Source organism: Phyllobates terribilis, unplaced genomic scaffold (assembly GCF_046119375.1).
Source record: "Phyllobates terribilis strain yellow unplaced genomic scaffold, ASM4611937v1 Scaffold_4__5_contigs__length_816908805, whole genome shotgun sequence".
Classification (NCBI taxonomy): Eukaryota; Metazoa; Chordata; class Amphibia; order Anura; family Dendrobatidae; genus Phyllobates; species Phyllobates terribilis.
The window spans coordinates 179,852,122-179,876,067 of record NW_027362764.1 but is presented as its reverse complement, the minus strand read 5'-3'; the positions used below and the strand labels follow the sequence as shown (position 1 = coordinate 179,876,067).

At 40.2% G+C, this 23,946-nt stretch overlaps 1 protein-coding gene across 1 annotated transcript in view; it reads right to left on the bottom strand.

Moving 5' to 3' along the window:
* The window catches only part of KAT2B (lysine acetyltransferase 2B), a 123,597-nt gene that overhangs the window by 4,755 nt on the left and 94,896 nt on the right, over positions 1-23,946 (bottom strand). Inside the window, exons 13-16 of the mRNA XM_073677962.1 lie at positions 19,008-19,151; positions 14,431-14,545; positions 12,467-12,497; positions 11,656-11,719 (exon numbers count right to left, since the gene is read on the bottom strand). Of these exons, the coding sequence (XP_073534063.1) occupies positions 11,656-11,719; positions 12,467-12,497; positions 14,431-14,545; positions 19,008-19,151 (354 nt within the window). The remainder of the gene's footprint in view (positions 1-11,655; positions 11,720-12,466; positions 12,498-14,430; positions 14,546-19,007; positions 19,152-23,946) is intronic.

The following is a 23,946-nucleotide window of genomic DNA, read 5'->3' as shown; positions in this document are numbered from 1 at the left end:
GCAGGGTCCCGATAGCTGCCACGGATAGTTGCCATGGTGTCATGATGACATCCAGGTCACCAAAGCTAGGAAAGTTGCCAGATCATGTGCAGTGCATGATCTGGCAACTTTCTGTCACAGCTGCTGCATCCCTATACTATATACTGGGGAGTCTCTGCGTTGCAGAAAAAAGTGACTGCCACTAGAGTCCATTTAGGAATTGTAAAAAATATTTATTATTTATTTGACACATCAATGCAGATTTCATATATATACACAAGCAGTCCACAGTGAAGGAACATGATGCTGAGGACAATAATACAAACTGTAAAAATACAACTATAAAAACATGTGACACAGCGGCAACACGTAGCTAGCCTATTCAGCAGTGTATGGAAAATTTATTAATGACTAAGAGAGACTCAAAGAGAATTAATATCAATATTCATAATCCATATATCGCATAATGCATAGACATCGTACTCTCATGATACCATTAGCTCTCATATGTAGAGTCATGCCATCCGGGTTTTGTAATAATAAGTCTCATATTGGATATACTGATATTCAAAACATGCACCAGACATTAATGAAATATATTAATACAATAATTACCTGGATAGCCACTGGCAGCTCGGCACCGCTGTACACGTCACCCCGACGCGCGTTTCGGTAGAAACCTTTATCAAGGGGTACATATGCATATCAACCACCCACCTTTTTATACCGTGTGCTAATGAAAAAAGCCATAAAGTGCGTGCACGCATCACCACCACACCAGAAATGCCCATGAGTGCGCTCAAACATATCACCTGATCAACAGACATGGACAGCGCGTCCCAGTTACCATGGAGGAGCATCACATGATCAAAATGGTCACATGGCTGGAAGTGTCAAATCTCCCGTTACTATGGACACAGCCAGCGTCTGCATGCCTAAAGCCTGTATGACGTGGCTGCACCGCCGTAACCGAGGCGCACAGCGGCGTCAGCATCAGCGAGATGCCAAAAGCCGATGGACGCATCAGGACAGCGGAGCAACCGCGTACTGGCAAGGCAGCAACGATATATATCGAGAGGTAGATATATCTCTGGACGCACAACCAATTTGCCACCAATGTCTAAGTATGGCATCTTAAATGGGCACATGGCATATAATAGATACCATACTTTTTGAGCTGAATTTAACATTATACCACATCACATATATCACATGCGAAATAACAATATGATTGCCATACTAGGTAAATATACCAAAATGTTGTCATATGGAAAAAGGATAATAATTACCGATGAATCAATATTCAAAATAGGTAAGTATGCTGCAATATTACAGAACAATAATAATAAATTATAATAATAGCACCCATTTAGATGCATATATTCCTAAACATATAAGATTAGCATGGCAACCAGACATGTAATAGGCAATGTGCATATCTATATTTTTCATATTACATTGGACTTTTCAACACCTATGGTCAAGAAGTGATTTGTTTGGGCTTTGAAGTTCCATGGGTGGAGCAACCATATGAACCACCTGATAGAAGGAGTAAAGAGCGGAGTGAAAAATATAGATATGCACATTGCCTATTACATGTCTGGTTGCCATGCTAAACTTATATGTTTAGGAATATATGCATCGAAATGGGTGCTATTATTATAATTTATTATTATTGTTCTGTAATATTGCAGCATACTTACCTATTTTGAATATTGATTCATCGGTTATTATTATCCTATTTCCATATGACAACATTTCGATATATTTACCTAGTATGGCAATCATATTGTTATTTCGCATGTGATATATGTGATATATGTGATGAGGTAAAATGTGGTAAAATGTTAAATTCAGCTCAAAAACTATGGGATGTATTATATGCCATGTGCCCATTTAAGATGCCATACTTAGACATTGGTGGCAAATTGGTTGTGCGTCCAGAGATCTACAGTTATATGAAAAAGTTTGGGCACCCCTATTAATCTTAAGCTTAATGTTTTATAAAAATTGGTGTTTTTGCAACAGCTATTTCAGTTTGATATATGTAATAACTGTTGGACACAGTAATGTTTCAGCCTTGAAATGAGGTTTATTGTACTAACAGAAAATGTGCAATCTGCATTCAAACAAAATTTGACAGGTGCATAAATATGGGCACCCTTATCATTTTCTTGTTTTAAATACTCCTACCTACTTTTTACTGACTTACTAAAGCACTTTTTTTGGTTTTGTAACCTCATTGAGCTTTGAACTTCATAGCCAGGTGTATGCAATCATGAGAAAAGCTACTTAAAGTGGCCACTTGCCAGTTGTTCTCCTGTTTGAATCTCCTCTGAAGAGTGGCATCATGGGCTCCTCAAAACAACTGTCAAATGATCTGAAAACAAAGATTATTCAACATAGTTGTTCAGGGGAAGGATACAAAAAGCTGTCTCAGAGATTTAACCTGTCAGTTTCCACTGTGAGGAACATAGTAAGGAAATGGAAGAACACAGGGACAGTTCTTGTTAAGGCCAGAAGTGGCAGGCCAAGAAAAACATCAGAAAGGCAGAGAAGAAGAATGGTGAGATCAGTCAAGGACAATCTTCAGACCACCTCCAGAGAGCTGCAGCATCAACTTGCTGCAGATGGTGTCACTGTGCATCGGTCAACTATACAACGCACTTTGCACAAGGAGAAGCTGTATGGGAGAGTGATGCGAAAGAAGCCGTTTCTGCAAGCACGCCACAAACAGAGTCGGCTGAGTTATGCAAAATCACATTTGGAGAAGCCAATTTCTTTTTGGAAGAAGGTCTTGTGGACTGATGAAACCAAGATTGAATTGTTTGGTCATACAAAAAGGCGTTATGCATGGCGGCCAAAAAACACAGCATTCCAAGAAAAACACTTGCTACCCACAGTAAAATTTGGTGGAGGTTCCATCATGCTTTGGGGCTGTGTGGCCAATGCCGGCACCGGGAATCTTGTTAAAGTTGAGGGACGCATGGATTCCACTCAGTATCAGCAGATTCTTGACAATGATGTTCAAGAATCAGTGACAAAGTTGAAGTTACGCAGGGGATGGATCTTTCAGCAAGACAATGATCTAAAACACCGCTCCAAATCTACTCAGGCATTCATGCAGAGGAACAATTACAATGTTCTGGAATGGCCATCCCAGTCCCCAGACCTGAATATCATTGAACATCTGTGGGATCATTTGAAGAGGGCTGTCCATGCTCGGCGACCATCAAACTTAACTGAACTGGAATTGTTTTGTAAAGAGGAATGGTCAAAAATACCTTCATCTAGGATCCAGGAAATCATTAAAAGCTACAGGAAGCGACTAGAGGCTGTTATTTTTGCAAAAGGAGGATCTACTAAATATTAATGTCACTTTTCTGGTTAGGTGCCCATACTTATGCACCTGTCAAATTTTGTTTGAATGCAGATTGCACATTTTCTGTTAGTACAATAAACCTCATTTCAAGGCAAAAACATTACTGTGTCCAACAATTATTACATATATCAAACTGAAATAGCTGTTGCAAAAACACCAATTTTTATAAAACATTAAGCTTAAGATTAATAGGGGTGCCCAAACTTTTTCATATAACTGTATCTACCTCTAGATATACTGTATATCGTTGCTGCCTAGCCAGTACGCGGTTGCTCCGCTGTCCTGATGCGTCCATCGGCTTTTGGCATCTCGCTGATGCGGACGCCGCTGTGCGCCTCGGTTACGGAGGAGCAGCCGCGTCATACAGGCTTTAAGCATGCAGACGCTGGCTGTGTCCATAGTAACGGGAGATTTGACACTTCCGGCCATGTGACCATTTTGATCATGTGATGCTCCTCCATGGTAACTGGGACGCGCTGTCCATGTCTGTTGATCAGGTGATATGTTTGAGCGCACTCATGGGCATTTCCGGTGCGGTGGTGATGTGTGCACGCACTTTATGGCTTTTTTCATTAGCACACGGTATAAAAAGGTGGGTTGTTGATATGCATATGTACCCCTTGATAAAGGTTTCTACCGAAACGAGCGTCGGGGTGACATGTACAGCGGTGCCGAGCTGCCAGTGGCTATCCAGGTAATTATTGTATTAATATATTTCATTAATGTCTGGTGCATGTTTTGAATATCAGTATATCCAATATGAGACTTATTATTACGAATCCTGGATGGCATAACTCTACATGAGAGCACGATGTCTATGCATTATGCGATATATGGATTATGAATATTGATATTAATTCTCTCTGAGTCTCTCTAATACATTTTCCATACACTGCTGAATAGGCTAGCTACGTGTTGCCGCTGTGTCACATGTTTTTATAGTTGTATTTTTACAGTTTGTATTATTGTCCTCAGCATCATGTTCCTTCACTGTGGACAGCTTGTGTATATATTTGAAATCTGCATTGATGTGTCAAATAAATATTTTTTACAATTCCTAAATGGACTCTAGTGGCCGTCACTTTTTTCTGCAACGCAGAGACTCCCCAGTATCATGTATATGATGGTCCGTCTGAGTTTTAGGTCATTTCGGCAGTAGTATGGATTCATTTGGACCATATATAGTTGTATTCTGTTTACTGCTTTGTTTCTTCAGCCACTCATCCCTATACTATACAAGCGATCAGCCTGCAATTAGTGAAAGTCCCATAGTGGGACAAAGTGTAAAAGTAAAAAAAGTGAAAAAAAAAAATAGTAAAAATATTTAGACAAAAATCACAACATAAAAATAAAAAAAAATTGTACTCATAAATTTATATTTTTATGAAAAAACAACAACAACAACAACAACAACAACAAAAAGTACATATATTTGGTATCGTCAAGTCCGGAACGACCTGACCTATAAAACTGTCGCACTAGTTAAACCCTTCAGTGAACACCGTAAAAAAAAAGAAAAACGATACTGTATCATAATACCACCGAACAAAAAGTGAAATAAAACAAGGTCAAAAGGCGAATATAAATAAAAATGAAAACATCATCTTGTCCCAATCAAAATCAAGCTGCCATACAGTTCCATCAACGGAAAAATAAAAAAGTTATAGCTCTCAGAATAAAGAGATGCAAAAATAATAATTTTTTTCTATAAAAGTTTTTATTGTGTAAAAGCGCCAAAACATAAAAAAATCTATAAATGTGGCATCACTGTAATCGTACTGACCCGAAGAATAAAGCTGCCTTATCAATTTTACCACACGCGGAACGACATAAAAAAAAATCCTGAATTGTTGGTTTTTGTTCATTCTGCCTCCCAAAAATCAGAATAAAAAGTGATCAAAAAATGTCACATGCCCGAAAATGGTACCAATAAAAACGTCAAGTCGTTCTCCAACAAACAAGCTTTCACATGACTCTGTTGGCCGAAATAAGGAAAAATTATAGCTCTCAAAATATAGCGATGCAAAAAACAGTTTTTGAAATAAAAGTCGTCTTTTGGTGTGTGACAGCAGCCAAACATAAAAACCCGATATGAATCTGGTATCGCTGTAATCGCACTGACCCGAAAAATAAAGTCGTCTAATCACTTATATCGCACGAGTTACAGCGTAAAAAATAAATAAAACCAGTTCTTCACCTGCTGTTGATTTGTTCATTCCGCCTCCCAAAGATTGCAGTATGGCTCGGCTCACATTTCTCCTGCGCTCTGCGCTGAGTGCTTACACCAGGGTTTCCATGTAAATCTCTGAAATACGTGATTCAGACGGAACCCCCGGCGGAAGATTCCCTATAACGAGGCAGATGGAGGCACTGTGGATGCCGCCTGGCCTATGATCTGTCAGTGTCCGTCTTTTTACTAGGCGTGCATAAAAGTGCTGTTGTCCACAGTTTTGTGCACTTCTGAAAAGGACAACGCTGAACAGAGGCCAGACGAAGTCCAGAGTAACTCTGCTGCCTCATTATAGTGAATGGATCCTCGGGGGTTCATCTGAATCACGTCACTTGGAGATTTAGTTGGAAACCCTGATATAAGTGCTCAGCGTAAAGCGCAGGATAAATGTGATCCAATACGTTATGTAAAATGTTCTCAACAAAAGCTTCAACTCAATCTACAAAAAAAGCAAGTCTCCACTCAGGTCCGTCATCTGTTATCGAAAAGATAGTGCTTCCACATTACTGGTAGCACAAAGGCTCTGGAAGAGCGCCATGGCTCATCGCCCCCCAAAAGAAATTGAGCAAATTCGGCACTTCCAAATCCAAATGCCCCCTTCCCTTCTGAGCTCCAGTGTGTGCCTCAACCACAGTTAGCATCCACATGTTTGGCATTTCTGTAGCGTTGAGAGACTGCCGAATTTACAGGTCCGTGTCTCCAGAAGCATGACCTGGGCACAACGTGCTGGCCACTACAACGGCAGTATGCAATTTTCACTCAGCCACATCCGCTGCTGCCTTTTTCTGGAAAAGACCCATGGAGTCAAAATCGTCACTACACTACAAATTCCCAAAGGGGTACAATTTCCAAAATGGGGTCACTTGAGGGGGGGATTCTGATATTCTAGCACTTAGGGGCTCTGTATATGGAGACGGCATACTATTCTATGAAAATCTGCTCTCCAGAAGGCAAATAGCTTTCCGTCCCTACCGAGTCTTGCTGTATGGCTAAGCAGTACTGTACAGCCACATATTGGGTATTTCTACATTCCACAGAAATTGTGGGACAAATTTTGGTGTCATTTTTACCCATTTCCAGTGTGAAAATGTAAAATCTGGGGCTAAAACAAAATTTTGGTGGTAAAAATGTAATTATTTTTTTCTTCACTGCCCAATTGTGTAAAATTCTGTGATCCACCTGTGGTGTCAATATGCTCACTGTACCCCTAGATTACTTCATCTTCTATTCTGGCACCTCAGGGGCTCTTCCAATGTGACATGGCACCATCAAACCAGTCCAGCAAAATCTGAACTCCAATATGGTGCTTCTTCCCTACTGAGCTTTGCACTATGCATGAAAAGTAGTTTTTAATCACATATGGGGTATCAGCGTACATAGGAAAAATTGCACAACAAATTTTGGGGTCCATTTTCTCCTGCTATCCTTGAAATGAAAAAAATTGGGTCTAAAACAACATTTTTGTGGGAAAAATATATATTTTTCATTTTTACAGTTCCACATTGTAAAATTCTGTGAAGCACCTGTGGGTTCAAGGTGCTTACCACACATCTAAATAAATTCTTTGAGGGGTCTAGTTTCCAAAATGGTGTCACTTGTGGGTTTTTTCCACTGTTTAGGCACATCAAGGGCTCTCCAAATGCTATAGGACACCCGCAGACCATTCCATCAAAGTCTGCGTTCCAAAATGTCATTCCTTCCTTTCTGATCTCTGCTGTGCTCCCAAACAATAGTTTTCCCCACATATGAGGTATCTGTGTGCTCAGGAGAAATTGCACAACAAATTTTGGGGTCCATTTTCACCTGTTACCCATTTGAAAATAAAAACATTGGGGCTAAAAAACATTTTTGTGGGAAAAATGTGAAAATTTTATTTTTACGGCTCAATGTTATAAATTTCGGTGAAGCACCAGGGGGTTCAAGGTGCTCACCACACATCTAGATAAGTTCCCTAAGGGGTCTAGTTTCCAAATGGTGTAACTTGTGGGGAGTTTCCACTGTTTACGCACATCAGGGACTCTCCAAACGTGGCATGGCATCTGCTAATTATTATTCAAGAAAATTTTACATTTAAAAAGTCAAATGGCGCCCCTTCCCTTCCGAGCCATGCTGTGCGCCCAAACAGTGGTTTTCCCCCATATTTGGGGTATCGCCGTGCTCAGGAGAAATTGCATAACAAATTTTGGGGTCCATTTTTTCCTGTTACCCTTGCAAAAATAAATCAAATTTGGGTCCAAAGTAAAATTTTCGTGAAAAAAAGTTAAATGTTTTCTTCCATGTTCCAAAATGTCCTGTGAAGCACCTGAAGGGTTAATAAACTTATTGAATGTGGTTTTTGAGCACCTTTAGGAGTGCAGTTTTTAGAATGGTTTAACTTTTTGGGTATTATCTGTCATATAGTTCCCTCAAAATCACTTCAAATGTGATATGGTCCCTAAAAAAATGGTTTTATAAATTTTGTTGGAAAAATTAGAAATCGCTGGTCAAATTTTAACTCATATAAGTGCCTAACAAAAAAAAATGTTGGTTCCAAAATTGTGCTGATGTAAAGTAGACATGTGGAAAATGTTATTTATTAACTATTTTGTGTGACATATCTCTCTGATTTAAGGGCATGAAAATTCAAAGTTTTAAAATTGTGACATTTTCAAAATTTTCGCCAAAATTTTCAATTTTTTCACAAATAAACGCCAGTCATATCAAATAAATTTTACTACTATTATGAAGTACAATATGCCACGAAAAAACAAATTCAGAATCAATGGGATCCGTTGAAGCGTTCCAGACTTATTACCTTAAGTGACACTGGTCAGAATTGTAAAAATTGGCCTAGCCATTAACGTGTCTTTGGAGATAAAGGGATTAAAAAGGTTTATTCAAAATATTTGTTGCTTTTTTGTTGCACTCTCATAAATATTGATTTATCACGATTCCCCTTTTTTCAGGGCAGGGGCTTTGCATGCTACTACTTTCTTCTATTTCCAGAAGTTTTCCATGCCTAGCATTAGAACTCCTATTAATAGTTATAGCGTGTTATCTACTGATATAATTTATGCTATATAATTGTTGTTATCCCCATACTTCCTCCAGACTGAAGTCTAGGGAAAAGCATGAACTTATTAAAATTCATTGCAACATGATCCCCCAACATGTTTCACCAAATATTCAGGCTTCATCAGGGAACTAGGATGTTTGAGGGAGGAAATCTTGTTACATAAAATCCTCCACGAGAAATAAAAAATACTTTAGCCCTAGGCAGCAGCTATTTATTATCTTAACTTGATCTGTTATGATGTGCCCCACCATTATTACACAGGAATAGCCACCTAAATACTGAATACAAAACAGGGATTTCATGTAAACTGAAGCTTGAGGGTGGGAAATCAATCAATAACAAATTATGCAAAAATGAGATTTTCAATTTCTCCGTTGAATTATATTTCACAGTAAAGGTTCACATTTCTGCATAAAGTTCTATCTTCTGATCTTTCATAGAGACATGTGAGAAGAAAGTATTATTGAGGATGTGAGGGCAAAGACCTCTGCCTATACACAGTTGGGCTTCTGAAGGCAACACTACATGTCACTAAAGGCAATATTGTAGGACACACACTGCTTCCATATGAAGTTTATATGGGCTAAAGTGAACAGTTTCCCCAGTTATACATGAATTAAATCATCATATCCATTGTGGCAGATTTATCAAGCTAAATGCACCATAACTTTGCTTGTAATAGGCCCAATTCATCATTTGCGGGGTCCCACTTGGTAATCACTGTCGATTTTGTGCCAAATTTATCAACATCTCACACATGGTTCATGAATTTTGAACAAAGTTAAAACTGATCTTTTTTATGCCTTTTATCGTTTTTGCAACTTTCTAGTACAAAAAGTCATACGCTTCTCAAATTGTCACAAAAATTGTACATAGAATCACTCCAGGGTAGGACTACAAGAAATCTGTGACAAATTTTACAACAAATGATGAATCAGACGAAAATATCTGGAAACCCTAAACCGTGCCCGCAGTGGAAAACTTAAAAAAAACAAAAAACACACACAAATAAAAAAGATTTAAAAAAATGTGCAAATGGAAATGAATTTGGTGTTTAAAAAAAACGTAAAACTCCACAAATAGTGATGATTGGACCCGTGGAAGTTCAGGTCTGGCGGAACAACTATTAAATGTTTGGTTTGGGTACCAAAACAGTAGCCGAACCCGGGCCCCATTCATGTGAATGGGGGGCCGAACATCCGTGGTTTCCCACGCTGTCATCTGCGTGACAGCATGGCAAACACAAGCTCTTATCGGCGGTAAGATCATTACTGCCGGTCAGAGCGCTGCGGGTTCACTCTGTCAGATGACTGCTCTACAAGTGATCCAGATCGTCGTGGGACAATATGGATTACGGTGAATAGATTATATATATGGTGGTTTATTATCCTTTCTCTTTTACAGTTGACATGGGCATGGGGGATTAGGCGTTCAGTTGAGTATTATGGTGTTTTTTTTATTTTTGATTTTTTACATGGGACAAGGGCTTCAGTGATTAGGTGTGAAGGTGAGTATAACTGTGTTTTTTATTTTTATTTTAATATCTATTTTAACTTTTTTTTTCTATACTTTGAGCACAGGAGCCGACTGATGACTACTCCCATCAGCGGCACCTGCTCTCGCTGTTATCAATGACAGCTGGCGTAGGCTGATGGGAGCAGTAGTCTCATCAGCCGACGCCTGTGACCAGTAGAAAGCGGTAAGTTCTCATGCAGCGGCGGTGCTGTAAGGGAGATCACCGGGGCTCATCAGCTGATGAACTCCTGTGAACTTTCTCACGGCAGCTCAGCGCTACACACTGGGAGTGATTACGCTCCTGTCAGTGTGTAGGCGGCTGCTAAGTAGAGCAGTCACATCAACTGATGTGACTGCTCTACAAGTGATCCGGATCATCGTGTGACAGTATCGATTACAGTGGATAGGTGAGCTATATGGTGGTTTATTATTTTTTCTCTTTTACAGGTGACATAGGCATCAGGAATTATGCATTAAGGTATTATGGTATTTTTTTTACAGGGGACAAGAGCTTCAAGGATTAGGTGTTAAGGTGAGTATAACTGTGTTTTTTTTTATTTCAATATTTATTTTAACTTTTTTTTTATCTTTATTTTGAGAACAAGAGCCGGCTGATGACTACTCCCATCAGCAGCTACTGCTCTTGCTGTTATCTGTGACAGCAGGTGTAGGCTGATGGGAGTAGTAGTCTCTCATCAGCCGACGCCTGTGACCAGCGGTAAGCTTTTTAACCCCGGTCATAGCTGCGGGCTCATGCTGTCATCTGACAGTGTGACCCCGCAGCGCTCTGACCGCCCGTAACGATGTTACCGCCGATCAGATCCGCCTGTGTTTCTTGGGCTGTCACACAGATGACAGCGTAGGAAACACCCGATGTTCAGGGTGCCGAACCCAAACAGTAACACGGACTTGCTCAGGAAGTCCATCTTCTGTGTCCGTTCCCGAACAGTAGGTGTTCGGTACGGACTCCAAACTTTACTGTTTGGGTTCGCCCATCTCTACCCACAAACTCAACAAAAAAAAGGCACAAATGCAATAATGAATCAGGCCCAACATGCTTTAGAAATTTTCTCTCTGTTGTCTGAAAAGGAGGCATGATTTCACGTGAAGGGGTCTCTTAGTGGGGGAAGTAGAGTGGCATAACATCAAGCACCAAAGAATGTGTCAAAATTTTGATCACAACTTCCTTGCCTGGCACCTAATATCACACATATAGTGAACCATTAATGAAGATGGGACTCGTGCTGGGCAACAAAACAATCTGGGGAGGCAATGGCTCATTAAGTGCTCTGTCATGCTCAGAGCACTTAACACCTCATTTGCATATGAATGAAAACGCGTCTTACTGGGGAATGCAACAAAAGATAGAAGATATAGTGCTGTCAATTCATTTACATGTCAAAGACCTGGATGCCCTTACATGTATTTTAAGGGGGTTGATCTTACTGACAGATTTCATTTCAGAAAAGATATCAATAAATGTTGTGTGCTCACCTTCACCTGCTGCAGAATGTTCTTCAGGGTGTTATGCAGCTGATCTGCATCCTTTGGCTCTTTACTTGAAATGAAAAAAATAAAGAAATATTGTAAAATGTATTCCATTCCTAATTACTTTATTGAATTAGAAAGAATTTAAAAAGTTCTTACAAAGTCCCCTTTTCGTCATTCACACGTCTATTTCTGCATCATTATTTGTATACCAAAACCAGGAGTGTCTCCAAAACACAGAATAGGGGTCAATCTTTCAATGAAACTTGTTCCATGTAAGTTCTACTCCTGGCTTTGGCATATAAACACTGATGCAAAAATACTGACGTGTGAATGAGGCCTTAAAGCCATTCATTTATTATGATTCTATTGCTTCAGTACTTTATAAAAGACTTCTGTCCCACCCATGGGATACAGGTAATGTGCAGGAGGGACAACTATCCCAGCATCCAGATCTTCATGAGAATAACAAGTTTTTATTCAATTAGAAGTAAAGTTAAAAACGGCATGTTGTCACAATCCCAGGGGGGGTACTCTATTATTCAGTTGCCTTATTGAATACCCCCATTTTTAACTTTACCTCTAATTGAATAAAAACTTTTTATTCTCATGAAGAACTGGATGCTGGGATAGTTCTCCCTCCTACTCGATACTGTTGCACTGCTGGTTCTGAGCCGCGGATCTCCACGTGGGTGAGCTGACTTTTTTTCTTACTTTTTTTCATAGGTAATGTGCATGAACAAATCTACACTTTTTATAAGAAATACACTGCAATAACATTACACATAAAAAGTAGTATTCGGAAATTGTCATTTACCTTCTGTCTTTTGGCTTCCAGCCCGTTTCTCCTGTAAAATATTACAATAAAAATGACACTACACAACCACATTTATAAGGCTCAAATGTAAACTCAGTGTTGCTCTTGTATACTACAACCAACACATGAACAAGAACACAATGGTACAGGAGCAGACGAAACACACTTGCTAATATATATCAATAGCCATACCAACCAGATATACAAAGCTACTGCATGACAATCTGCTCATTTCGTATCAGTGTATTCCTCCTAGAGGCAGATGCTTTTGGCAGAACCAGTGGACCATCTAAAGGGGGACCCCAAGGGATGATGCTGAGCTTCAACACCTGATCCCTTTGTTCTCCAGGTGATGAGCCACCACCAGAGGTGTCTGGCAGCAGCTTCTCCAATGCTTTCCCCATTGAAAACAAATGTCATATCAAGCAAGTATGTGTATGGGAAATGGAGGCATTTCAGAAAAGACAGTTCTCAAACAAGCTTGTCTGGTTGACATCTAAGGTGTAAAGTCACTTTTATGTCCCTACCCAGATCAAAATAATAATAATGCAGGTTTACATGAAATAAAAGCAAAAAAGTGTTATTGACAAGATGTAGGTTACCTTGTATCACAACCAAATATGCTGCAGCGTTTCAGAGAAAAACATACTTTTAATAGCCGCTTGGGACCGAGGTGCACAGTTGGCTAATCGTGCAGGTGGGTCCCTGACGGCTTCTCCCTGCCCTCTGACAGTGACTGGCAAGCATCTGCATATACGCACACAGGCAGAGGCTTGTCAGTCACTGTCCGTGGGCATGGAGAAGTCACCGAGGACCCACCAGTACGACTAGTCACGGCTTGGTGCCCTGGGCGGCTAATAAAAGCATGTGTTTCTCTGAAATGCCGCAGCATTTCAGAGACAAACATTCATAGCTGTGATCCGACAGACATGTTGCCTACGGTGTGGGCCGCATGTATCAGCTGGCAGGTTTCCATTAAACATATTTTTAGTCTCCAAGTGTGTCCTGAAATCAGACATCAATTATGCGTATAAAAAATGATGGAGACATTTGAAATGTTTTCTTTCTAGAGGTGTGTGGCAGAAATGTGATTTATTAGTCCCAGCTCCTGCGACATGTATAATTAATCTAATGACATGATTCTTAGGACGTACAGCAAAGATCAGTGGATGTTGTGCTAATACACTAAAATCTACAGACACATTGCAGAGGAGCGGACACATCTCCTGACATGTCTCTTTAAAGCACCATTCCAGCGGTTCTTTTTTTTTTTCAGCGCTGGAGTGGCGCTTTAAATTTAAGCACCCTGCCCCCCAGTCAAATACTCACCCTTCGGCGTCTTCACCATTTTTTGGCACTGCTCCGGTCCCGCGGCGCCATCTTGTAACAGTAGTTACTGACTGGCCGGAAGTCAGAAGCTACGTCACAAAACTCTCAATACTAGTCTATGAGAGCCAGAACAGGGCCGATAATGGGACCAGAATGAGGCTCTCATAGACTGGTATTTAAAAGTGACCTAAGCACAGCTCCATGAAACAGTGTAGCTGCCGGCAGGTCACTTTTCGCCGGAGACCAACGGGAGCGACGGTGGAAAAGGATGAAGACGGCGGCAGGTGAGTATCAGACAGGGGAATTACATTTAAAGCACCACTCCAGAGGTGCAATAAAAAAAAAAGCTGGAGTGGCGCTTTAAGTAAATATTGGTATTCCACCTGAAATGAACAGTAACACTCAGTTTTCAAAGAGGAACAGCAGGACGCAGAGTCCTAATTCTAGAATTGCTATTCTATGGGGTACACAAGTTCCTACTAAAGTAGCCATGGCAGAGGAGGTGACCGCTCCCCTGTAAACAGCTTTGTATTGTAGATCACAGTGTATATATGTATACATAATGTTGTTGTCATGTTAAATTTCTAAAAAGTACAAATGTCGAACATGTCGCTGAAAAAGCACGAAATACATACGGATTCCAGGGATACTTTCAATTGGTATCTGTCGCACTCCTTCTTTAAAGCATGACAAGCCGGGGTAAACCTTCCTTATCTGCGCTTGTTTCCTTTCAATCATTTTTTTGATGATCTGTTAAACAATATTATTCCTGTTCAGTCATCAAGCATTCAATGGATATGAGAAACGTTACAACTCTCCAAGTGCGACGAGAAAAAACGAAAAAGAAAAGTAATCTATTCCTAAAGATAGATACCCAGAAAAAAAAGATGTTGTCATAAGCTTCCCGTGCCTTACTCACCTTCCCCGGGTCCAGCACAGAGTCTCTGTCACTGCTCCAGGTGACTGTAATTGTCTCCAGCAAATAACTGAGCTCAGCAGCTCTAAGCGGCTTGTGACGTCAGCTCAGACAGAGCTGCTGAGCTCAGTTGTTGGCTGCAGCGCTGTCAACATTACGTCAGAGTTGCAGAAAATCACCAGGTGCGTCAGTGGAGACTCAATGCTGGACCCAGGGAGGGTGATTAAAGGACAGCAGTTTTTTTTTTTTTTTTTTTTTCAAACAAACTGTAGCCGGAAAAGCCAGTCCAGGCATTGCAGTCTGTATGTGGACCATGAAAAATGCTCATCTCAACCCGGCCTCACAGTAAATTAGCCCCAATGATTACAATTTAAGGGTCAACGGTCACAAGACTGAACTTGCCTCCAGAGCTGTTCTTATGTAACTATTAATATTTCATTTTAGTCTGCAGGTATTTGTCCACGTTTTTGAGTATTTAATATACCAGGCTGAGATTTCATTAACATTTCCCAGTTCAGTGATTGGAATCATTAATGGCTTTAATTTTACGCTTTACTGATTTATAATAACATCATGGAAGTCATCTATTCAGTACCACAGATTATTGATTTAGTCTGGTAGCTGGTAAATGTCATTTATGGGTAATATTAAGTGTGCTGCTATAAATATCATCATTTATTTCCACTTAATCAAGCATGTTTTACACTTACCGCTCGTGCTCATATTCAGTAGGGTTAAAAGATCCCATTTTATTGTATCTTATGAAGTGGAGATATTCTTTTGCCTCCAGAATTAGAAAGTACATCTATTTTATCGCATTCATAAATGTCCATTATACTAGCTGTGTAGAATGACTATTTGTATAGACGTATAACTTTAGTCTGTTGGGTTCACTTTTCCACTAGCTGTCCAGACACAACTCATATACATGTACCCAGCCTAAGACTTCCTATGATTTAAAGCTCCACTCCAGTGTTTTTTTTATTGCACCGCTGGAGTGGTGCTTTAAATGTAATTCCCATGTCCCCTGTCTCATACTCACCTGCCGCCACCTTCATCACTTTCCATCGTCGCTCTCCAGCGAAAAGTGACCTGTTGGCAGCTCCAGTGTTTCATGGAGCGGCGCGGAGGTCACTTTTCAATACAAGTCTATGAGAGCCTCATTCTCGCCTCATTCTGGCTCTTATAGACTTGCATTGAGAGCTTGTGACATAGCTTCTGAGTTTCAGCCAGTCAGAAGCTACTGTCACAAGATGGCGCCACAGGACCGGAGCAGAGCCGAAAAACTGTGAAGACGATGGAGGGCAAGTATAAGACCGGGGGGCAGAGGACTTACATTTAAAGCGCCATTCCAGAGAAAAAATAAATACTGGAGAGGTGCATTAAAGGTCTACTTACATGCACAGAAGCTAACCTTACACAATGGCTAGAGCAGTGTCATGACTTTCCTGCCTCTCGGCTAGTGACCAGTGATCCTCTACCTAAAAGGGGTTGAAGAATAGTATGTACTAAATTTGACATGGTTTGCTCACTCCAACCCTTTAAGCTGAGCCTGTCAGGTTCCCCCCACTCTTTTAAATGGCCACTATTACTTTTTGGAACCTTATTTTGGAATTAAAGAACCACTCCAGAGTATTTTTTTATTTTACCGCTGGAGTGGTGCCACTAATCTAAGTTACGAGCACCTAGTAATACTTACCAAGCGCCGTCTTCATCTGTTGTCGGCGTCACTCCAGTCGGTCTTATGCAGGTTGTGACCTACCGGATCGCTCCAGTGTTTGCTGGGCAAGCTGGTAGTCACAACTCAATGTAAGCCTATGAGAGCCAGAACGAAACCAGAACAAGGCTCTCATAGACTTACACTGAGAGCTTGTGATTGTTACCTCTGATTTATGGTCAGTCAAAAGTTGCAGTCACAAGATGGCGGCGCAGGACCGGAACGCCGGGAAGAGCTGAAGACAGCATCATGTAAGTATAATATTAGGGTCAGGTAATTTAGATTAGTGCCACCACTCCAGTGCTGAAATAAAAAAAACGCTGGAGTGGTGCTTTAAAATTATAATATGTTTGATGTTCTACAAATGTGCTTATTTGTGCAAAATCAAGTTACACTGGCAAGCAAAAGGTAACAATGTTTTGAACTTTTGACTTTTAGGCTCCATATCTCACCATCCACTTCTGCTTCGAGCGCGAATCTACCATCATTTTATAGACAATCATCTTGGCTATCTCATACATAAATTTGACTTGCAACTATTTAGCATATGATAAGTTATGCAGATTATTGTTATATCACTGCATTGTTACTGTTTTGCTTCTAAAAATCTAAATTTTTATTTTTATTAGAATTTTGTAAATTCACTTTTGGCTTTCAACACTGCCTGAATCCTTCTGGGCATGCTCTCAATCAGATCCAAACATGTCTCGACCGACATCTGATCCCAGGTCTCTTCTACACGTTCCCAAAGTTGGTGCATACTGGTCAACTCACTTGGGTATGTATACAGCTTTTTCTTCAACTCTATCCACAAGTGTTCGATTGGGTTGAGTGCTAAATCATTGGCACTGAACCATTTCTTCGCCAATCTTGACGTATGCTTCAGGTCATGTTCCTGCTGAAACACTATGCCTTCCTTTTCACACCCATAGTATTCGAGTGTATGAAGTAACTCATCTTGTAGAATACTCACATACAGCTCAGCATTCAGACAACCATCGATCCTAGTCAAGCATCCAACGCCTTTGGCTGTGAAACAACCCCATATCATCAGGCTTCCTCAACGGAACTTCACAGTTCCTTCAATTTCTAGATCCGTTAGCCCCTTTTTCCCTTGTTTCTTCTAGACCCATTTGCACCCATCAGAGCCTAGTCTATTGACTTTCGTCTCAACGCACCAAATCACCCGTTTCCAACTCGAGCTGATACTTCTCATGAAAATATAGAAGTTGAGGCTTCTTCACCTTTTTTCAAGCCAACATGCCAGACTTGTGTAACATGCGTCGCACGGTGCTTGCAAGGATGTCTGTGATCTCACTATTACGAAGCATATGAGCCACCTCCACTGCCGTGTTTGTTGCACCAGAACTGAAAGACTTTGTGATGAGCCGACTTGTTGACTCTGATATTTTGCCTGGACGTCCACCTCTTGGCTTTTGAATGGATGGAAGGACTTCATTTTGTATACTTCCAACTGTCATGGCTTTCACATGATACAGTTTGGCAATTTTCTTGGCCGAGAGACCGCTATCGATGAGTTTGATGCTGCTGTTTCTCTTTTCTTGGGAAATCTTTTTCATGGCTGTTCGAACCAGTGACCTCTTGATTGGGAATCAACCTAATAACACACTGAGCTATTAGGGAATGTGAGAACAAGTTGTATTTTGTAGTATACAGGAAAAAGACTTTTACACCACCAGGAGCAAAACAGTAATAATGCAGTGACAAGACAAGAATCTGCATAACTAATCATATGCTAAATAGTTGCAAGTCAAATTTATGTATGTCAAATTTATTGTCTATAAAATGATGGTAGTCTCACGTTGGAAGCAGTAGTGAATGGTGAGATATGGAGCCCGAAAGTCAAGAGTTCAAAACATTGTTACCCTTTTGCTCGTCAGTGTATATACTGCTGCTCGCCATATGCAAATTACAGACGTTAACTAGTTTTATAGACCATTATAGACCTCAACTAGTTTTTAAGGGCATCTTCTCCTCCAGACTAGTCTGGTCTTAGTTGCTGCAGTCATGTCCCTTGGTTGTGATTGATGTTCCTTGCACTGCCCGTATTTTCTCCTTATCCATGGAAATCTTGCACAAGCACATGTCTTTCCTGCCTGGGCATGCAAAAAAAAACAAGTGTACAGTCCCTGGCTTCATTCATTGATGCCCCTGAACCCATAGTGAACAGGAGCTAATTGAGTTAGAGTTACAAAGTGAGGTCCGCATTAACAACATTGAGGAGATGACAGGGTACCGTGCTGAGAACGTCAATCATGTCGGGGGGAAGGTGGTATGACTTTAGCAACTGAGAAATAATTAAATGATTTACTATCTTCTCCACTTTGCTTCAAAGTGAATGGGTGGTAAAGCCTTGTATAATTCCAATGCCATGCTATAATTCAGATTAGATATGATTACTGCTTTGAAGAACATCTTTGAAATCAGTTTCCCTTTCCTACTGTATAAGCGACACGTCATAATGTTCTGGTTAGGCTAAAGGATGCTCATGCTTGCTAGGAACCACATTTAGGAAACATCTTATTAACATATCCCATACATGACCACAAATACTCTACCTCTTTCTGTTTCTTAATGATGACAGAGAATTCGGTATACGGAATTCTGGGATTTAGCTCACATCCCATTAAAGTGGCTCCTTCATAGTCCTTGATATAGCCAACGTACCTTGCTTTAGGTACTTTAATATCCTTAGAAAAGCCCTGAAACACAAGATGACAAACAGTAGAAATGAATACCAACAATCAGCATTGTCCTTTTTCTAAAATATAACCCGATAATACACATAAAAAATGAGAAAATCTTTTACCTTTCAATGTGTTATTTAAAATGTACATAAAATATGTTTGTAACGACATTTGTTTGTATAGATGGGTTTTGTTAAACAATATAAAGATTTTTGAATTTCATGGAGATTCCCAGAAATTAGTGAAAAAAAGATGTCCAGTCCTCTTCCTCTCTGAAGAGGCTATTTGCACATTTAAATTCTTAGAAGAGCATTGCATGACCTACAAGTCTCCTTATGACGATGCTTACGCTACCCCTTAGACCCACTGTCAGAGGCTTCTTCAACCAACCAAATCAGACCTCTTGCTTTGCTCTGAAGAGGGGCAAACACTCCAAAACACGTGTTTGCAAATGGAGCTTCTGGTTTGGCTTCTTATCCTAAGTCAAGTGGCAAGGCCTTTTAAAAGGACTATGGTGACTTTTAGGATTGCTACGTTTAATAGTTGGCTCTAGATTTACCATCCTCTTCCTCTCTGAAAAGGCTATTTGCATATTTGGCCTTATATGTAACTCAGGAATAAGACCTTTATCTTATTCCAGTAAACTTGAACTGTACTAAGGTTAAAAGTACCTACATCCATTATAGCAAAATCAGCTGAACCTACTGATTTCCGTGGGACTGACCTATGATGTCAGGGGGAAGAATGATCAGGCATGCTGAATTTCATCCTCTGATCCTTTAGCTGCATATATTTTATACTAAAAATAAATAAAATATGTATAATGACTTCTTTAGATTCCTTTTAGTCATTATAGGCCCATATACATGGGCAGCTAATCTGTCGGTAACGAGCATTGATCGACGATTTAGCAAGTCAACCGACGTTTGTTTGCTTTTATTCACATGGAGATATCATCGTCAGTGAATGAGGATGAATGATAGTTTGTATGATTATTCGTCCACATACAGTGCCATTATTGGCAGCACCATGCGCCGAGATTACATGAGGGCATGTGCTACTGACAAAGATGATTATTTTTTCCAACTAAGATTCAAACAAATGAAAAAACGCATTTTTATAAGAGACAATAAGGAATGAATATTTGGACGTACTCTTGTTCAGCCAATCATCGGACCAGGTAAATAGGCATTAGCAGATCTGAGGATTTTGCTATGCAGCAGCCACCTAGGGTGACATTTTATTATGTATACCATTAACAGTTTTAATAATAAAAATAACATATTATTTCCATGGGATGTTTATCAGAATGAAATGATTCCATACAAGTGTAACATATGGATATTTAATACCCTACAAAACATGTATGTAACATAATTGCCCAAGTTTTTAAAGGGAATGTGTCATCAGAAAATGACCTATTTTTTAAATCAGGTTTTAATGATAAATGTTGCAATTCTCACTCTTGTAACTAAGCCTAATATTAGATTCATTCATCCTGTTGGGTACATGGGCATTAAAGAAGCATTTCTCCCATCAAATTTTTTATCCTCTTAATATATTGCAATAATCAGATTATATAGCACTGTGTACTTACAATTGCTCTTTTTTCCCCTTCTACCCAGATAATTATTCTCTTTTCCATTAGGTCTATGACATCACGTGATTAAAAACAGACTAGCTGAATCCTTCTAAGCTCTAGGTAGAAACAGGAGGTCAATTTTCCCTGCATGAGTCATGATTCACTGCAAAAGTCCCTGGCGGGGGGAGGAGGGACCAGCTGGTGCAGGAGTTGAAGAGGGGAATGATAAATGCAGGGACAAGAGACTTCCTGTTTCTAAATAGAGCAGAGAAACGATAACAATTAGTTGAGTAGATAGGCAAAATGAGAAATTGAAATTACACAGTGCTTTATAATATGATGACTGCAAAATACTAAGAGGATAACAACTTTGATGGGAGGAGAAGTGCTTCTTAATAGCAAAAGACTGACTCAGAATCTATTTGCTTGTATAGAATGTGACAGGATCAGGGGAAAAAATGATTAATGCTATGAACATTTCCCCTAAAATCCTGTCTTAGGCCTCATTCAGACGTTCATGTTGCACGTACGTGTTGTATCATTTTTTTTTTCACGGATACAGCATGTACCCATTATAATCTATGATGCTGTTCATATTTGCATGTACTTTCACAGATCGAGTGTCTGTGCAAAATACATGGAGACATGTCCGTTCCATTCCGGTAGAACTTTTGAAAAGTGCAAATATGAAGCACAGCACACGGGTGACATCCGTTTGGGTCCATGTTTAACACTGCAAAGTGTAGGAGAAGATACACACGTGGTCAAAATTGTTGGTACCCCTCGTTTAATGAAAGCAAAACCCACAATGGTCACAGAAATAACTTGAATATGACAAAAGTAATAATGAATTAAAAATCTCAGAAAATGAACAAATGAAAGTCAGACATTGCTTTTCAACCCTGCTTCCACAGAATTAAAAAAAAAAATAAACTCATGAAATAGGCCTGGACAGAAATGATGGTTCTCTTCTTAACTTAATATTTTGTTGAACAACCTTTTGAGGCAATCACTGCAATCAAATGATTCCTGTAACTGTCAATGAGACTTCTGCACCTCTAGACAGGTATTTTGGCCCACTCCTCATGAGCAAACTGCTCCAGTTGTCTCGTGTTTGAAGGCTGCCTTTTCCAGACGGCATGTTTCAGCTCTTTCCAAAGATGCTCAATAGGATTTAGGTCAGGGGTCATAGAAGGCCACTTCAGAATAGTCCAATGTTTTCCTCTTAGCCATTCTTGGGTGTTTTTAACTGTGTGTTTTGGGTCATTATCCTGTTGCAAGACCCATGACCTGCGACTGAGACCAAGCTTTCTGACACTGGGTAGCGCATTTCTCTCTAGAATCCCTTGATAGTCTTGAGATTTCATTGTACCCTGCACAGATTCAAGACACCCTGTGCCAGATGCAGCAAAGTAGCCCCAGAACATAACAGAGTCTCCTCCATGTTTAACAGTTGGGACAGTGTTCTTTTCTTGATATGCTTTATTTTTCCGTCTGTGAACATATAGCTAATGTACCTTGCCAAAAACTTCCATTTTTGTCTCATCTTTCCATAGCACATTCTCCCAGAAACTTTGTGGCTTGTCAACACGTAACTTTGCAAATTCCAGTCTGGCTTTTTTATGATTTTTTTCAACAATGGTGTTCTCCTTGGTCGTCTCCCATGAAGTCCACTTTGGATCAAACAACGATGGATGGTGCGATCTGACACTGATGTTCCTTGAGCTTGAAGTTCACCTTTAATCTCTTTAGAAGTTATCCTGGGCTCTTTTGTTACCATTCGTATTAGCCGTCTCTTTGATTTGTCATCAATTTTCCTCCTGCAGCCACGTCCAAGGAGGTTGGCTACAGTCCCATGGATCTTAAATTTCTGACTAATATGTGCAACTCTAGTCACAGGAACAACAAGCTGCTTGCAGATGGTCTTATAACCTTTACCTTTAACATGCTTGTCTATAATTTTCTTTCTAATCTCCTGAGACAGCTCTTTCCTTTGCTTCCTCTGGTCCATGTTGAGTGTGGTACACACCATGTCACCAAACAGCACAGTGAGTATCTATAGCCCTATATACAGGCCTACTGACTGACTACAAGATTGTAGACACCTGTGATGCTAAGTAGTGGACACAACTTGATTTAACATGTCCCTTTTGTCACATTATTTTCAGGGGTACCATCATTTCTGTCCAGGCCTATTTCATGAGGTTAATTTTTTTTAAATTCTGTGGAAGCAGGGTTGAAAAGCAATGTCTGACTTTCATTTGTTCATTTTAAAAGATTTTTAATTTATTACTTTTGTCAGATTCAAGTTATTTCTGTGACCATTGTGGGTTTTTCTTTCATTAAACGAGGGGTACCAACAATTTTGACCACGTGTGCATGTACCGTATTTTTCGGATTACAAGACGCACTCTCCCCCCCCTAAATTTGAGAGGAAAAAGGGGGTGTGTCTTATAATGCGAAGGTATGGTATTTTACCTGGGGGGCGTCGTAGGTGGAGCGGGGTCACAGATCTCGATCTGCGCATGCTCCAGTGGCCATTTTCCCTAAGCCCACCGCAAGGCTATGTACGGGATAGGGAACCTCCGCTCACCGCCAACTTCTTCTGAGGACGCCCCACTCCCACCGCTACCATCACCAGTCAGGTCATCCTGAATCAGCGACCCTTCTTCTGAGGACAGGGCCCACAGCATCGCCCGACTCCTGCTGCAGCCGAACAGCCGCCAATCTCCTGTAACTGTGACCCTGGCTCCTGTGACCCCCGCTCCACCACCGCCGCCCCCCAGGTAAAATGGATTATAAGGCGCACCATTTTATTTAAATAGTAAAAAAAAAATCCTATTTTGAACTGCAAAATTTGGGGTGTGTTTTATAATCCGGTGCGTCTTATTATCTGAAAAATACAGTAATTTATTTCTTTATCCATCCGTGAAAATGACTGATGGTAAAAACAGACACACTGATGACACACTTAGTGTAAAAACGGATACACGGATGACACATTGATGGTAAAAACGGATACACGGATGACACACTGATGGTAAAAACGGATACACGGATGACACACTGATGGTAAAAATGGAAACACGGATGACCCACTGATGGTAAAAACGGACACACTAATGACAAACGGATGCACAGCACTGAATGCCCAGGTACCATTTTTTCATGTATGTGTTTAAACACGGATGTGTGAATAAAGCCTTAAACTGTATAAATAAACCAGCC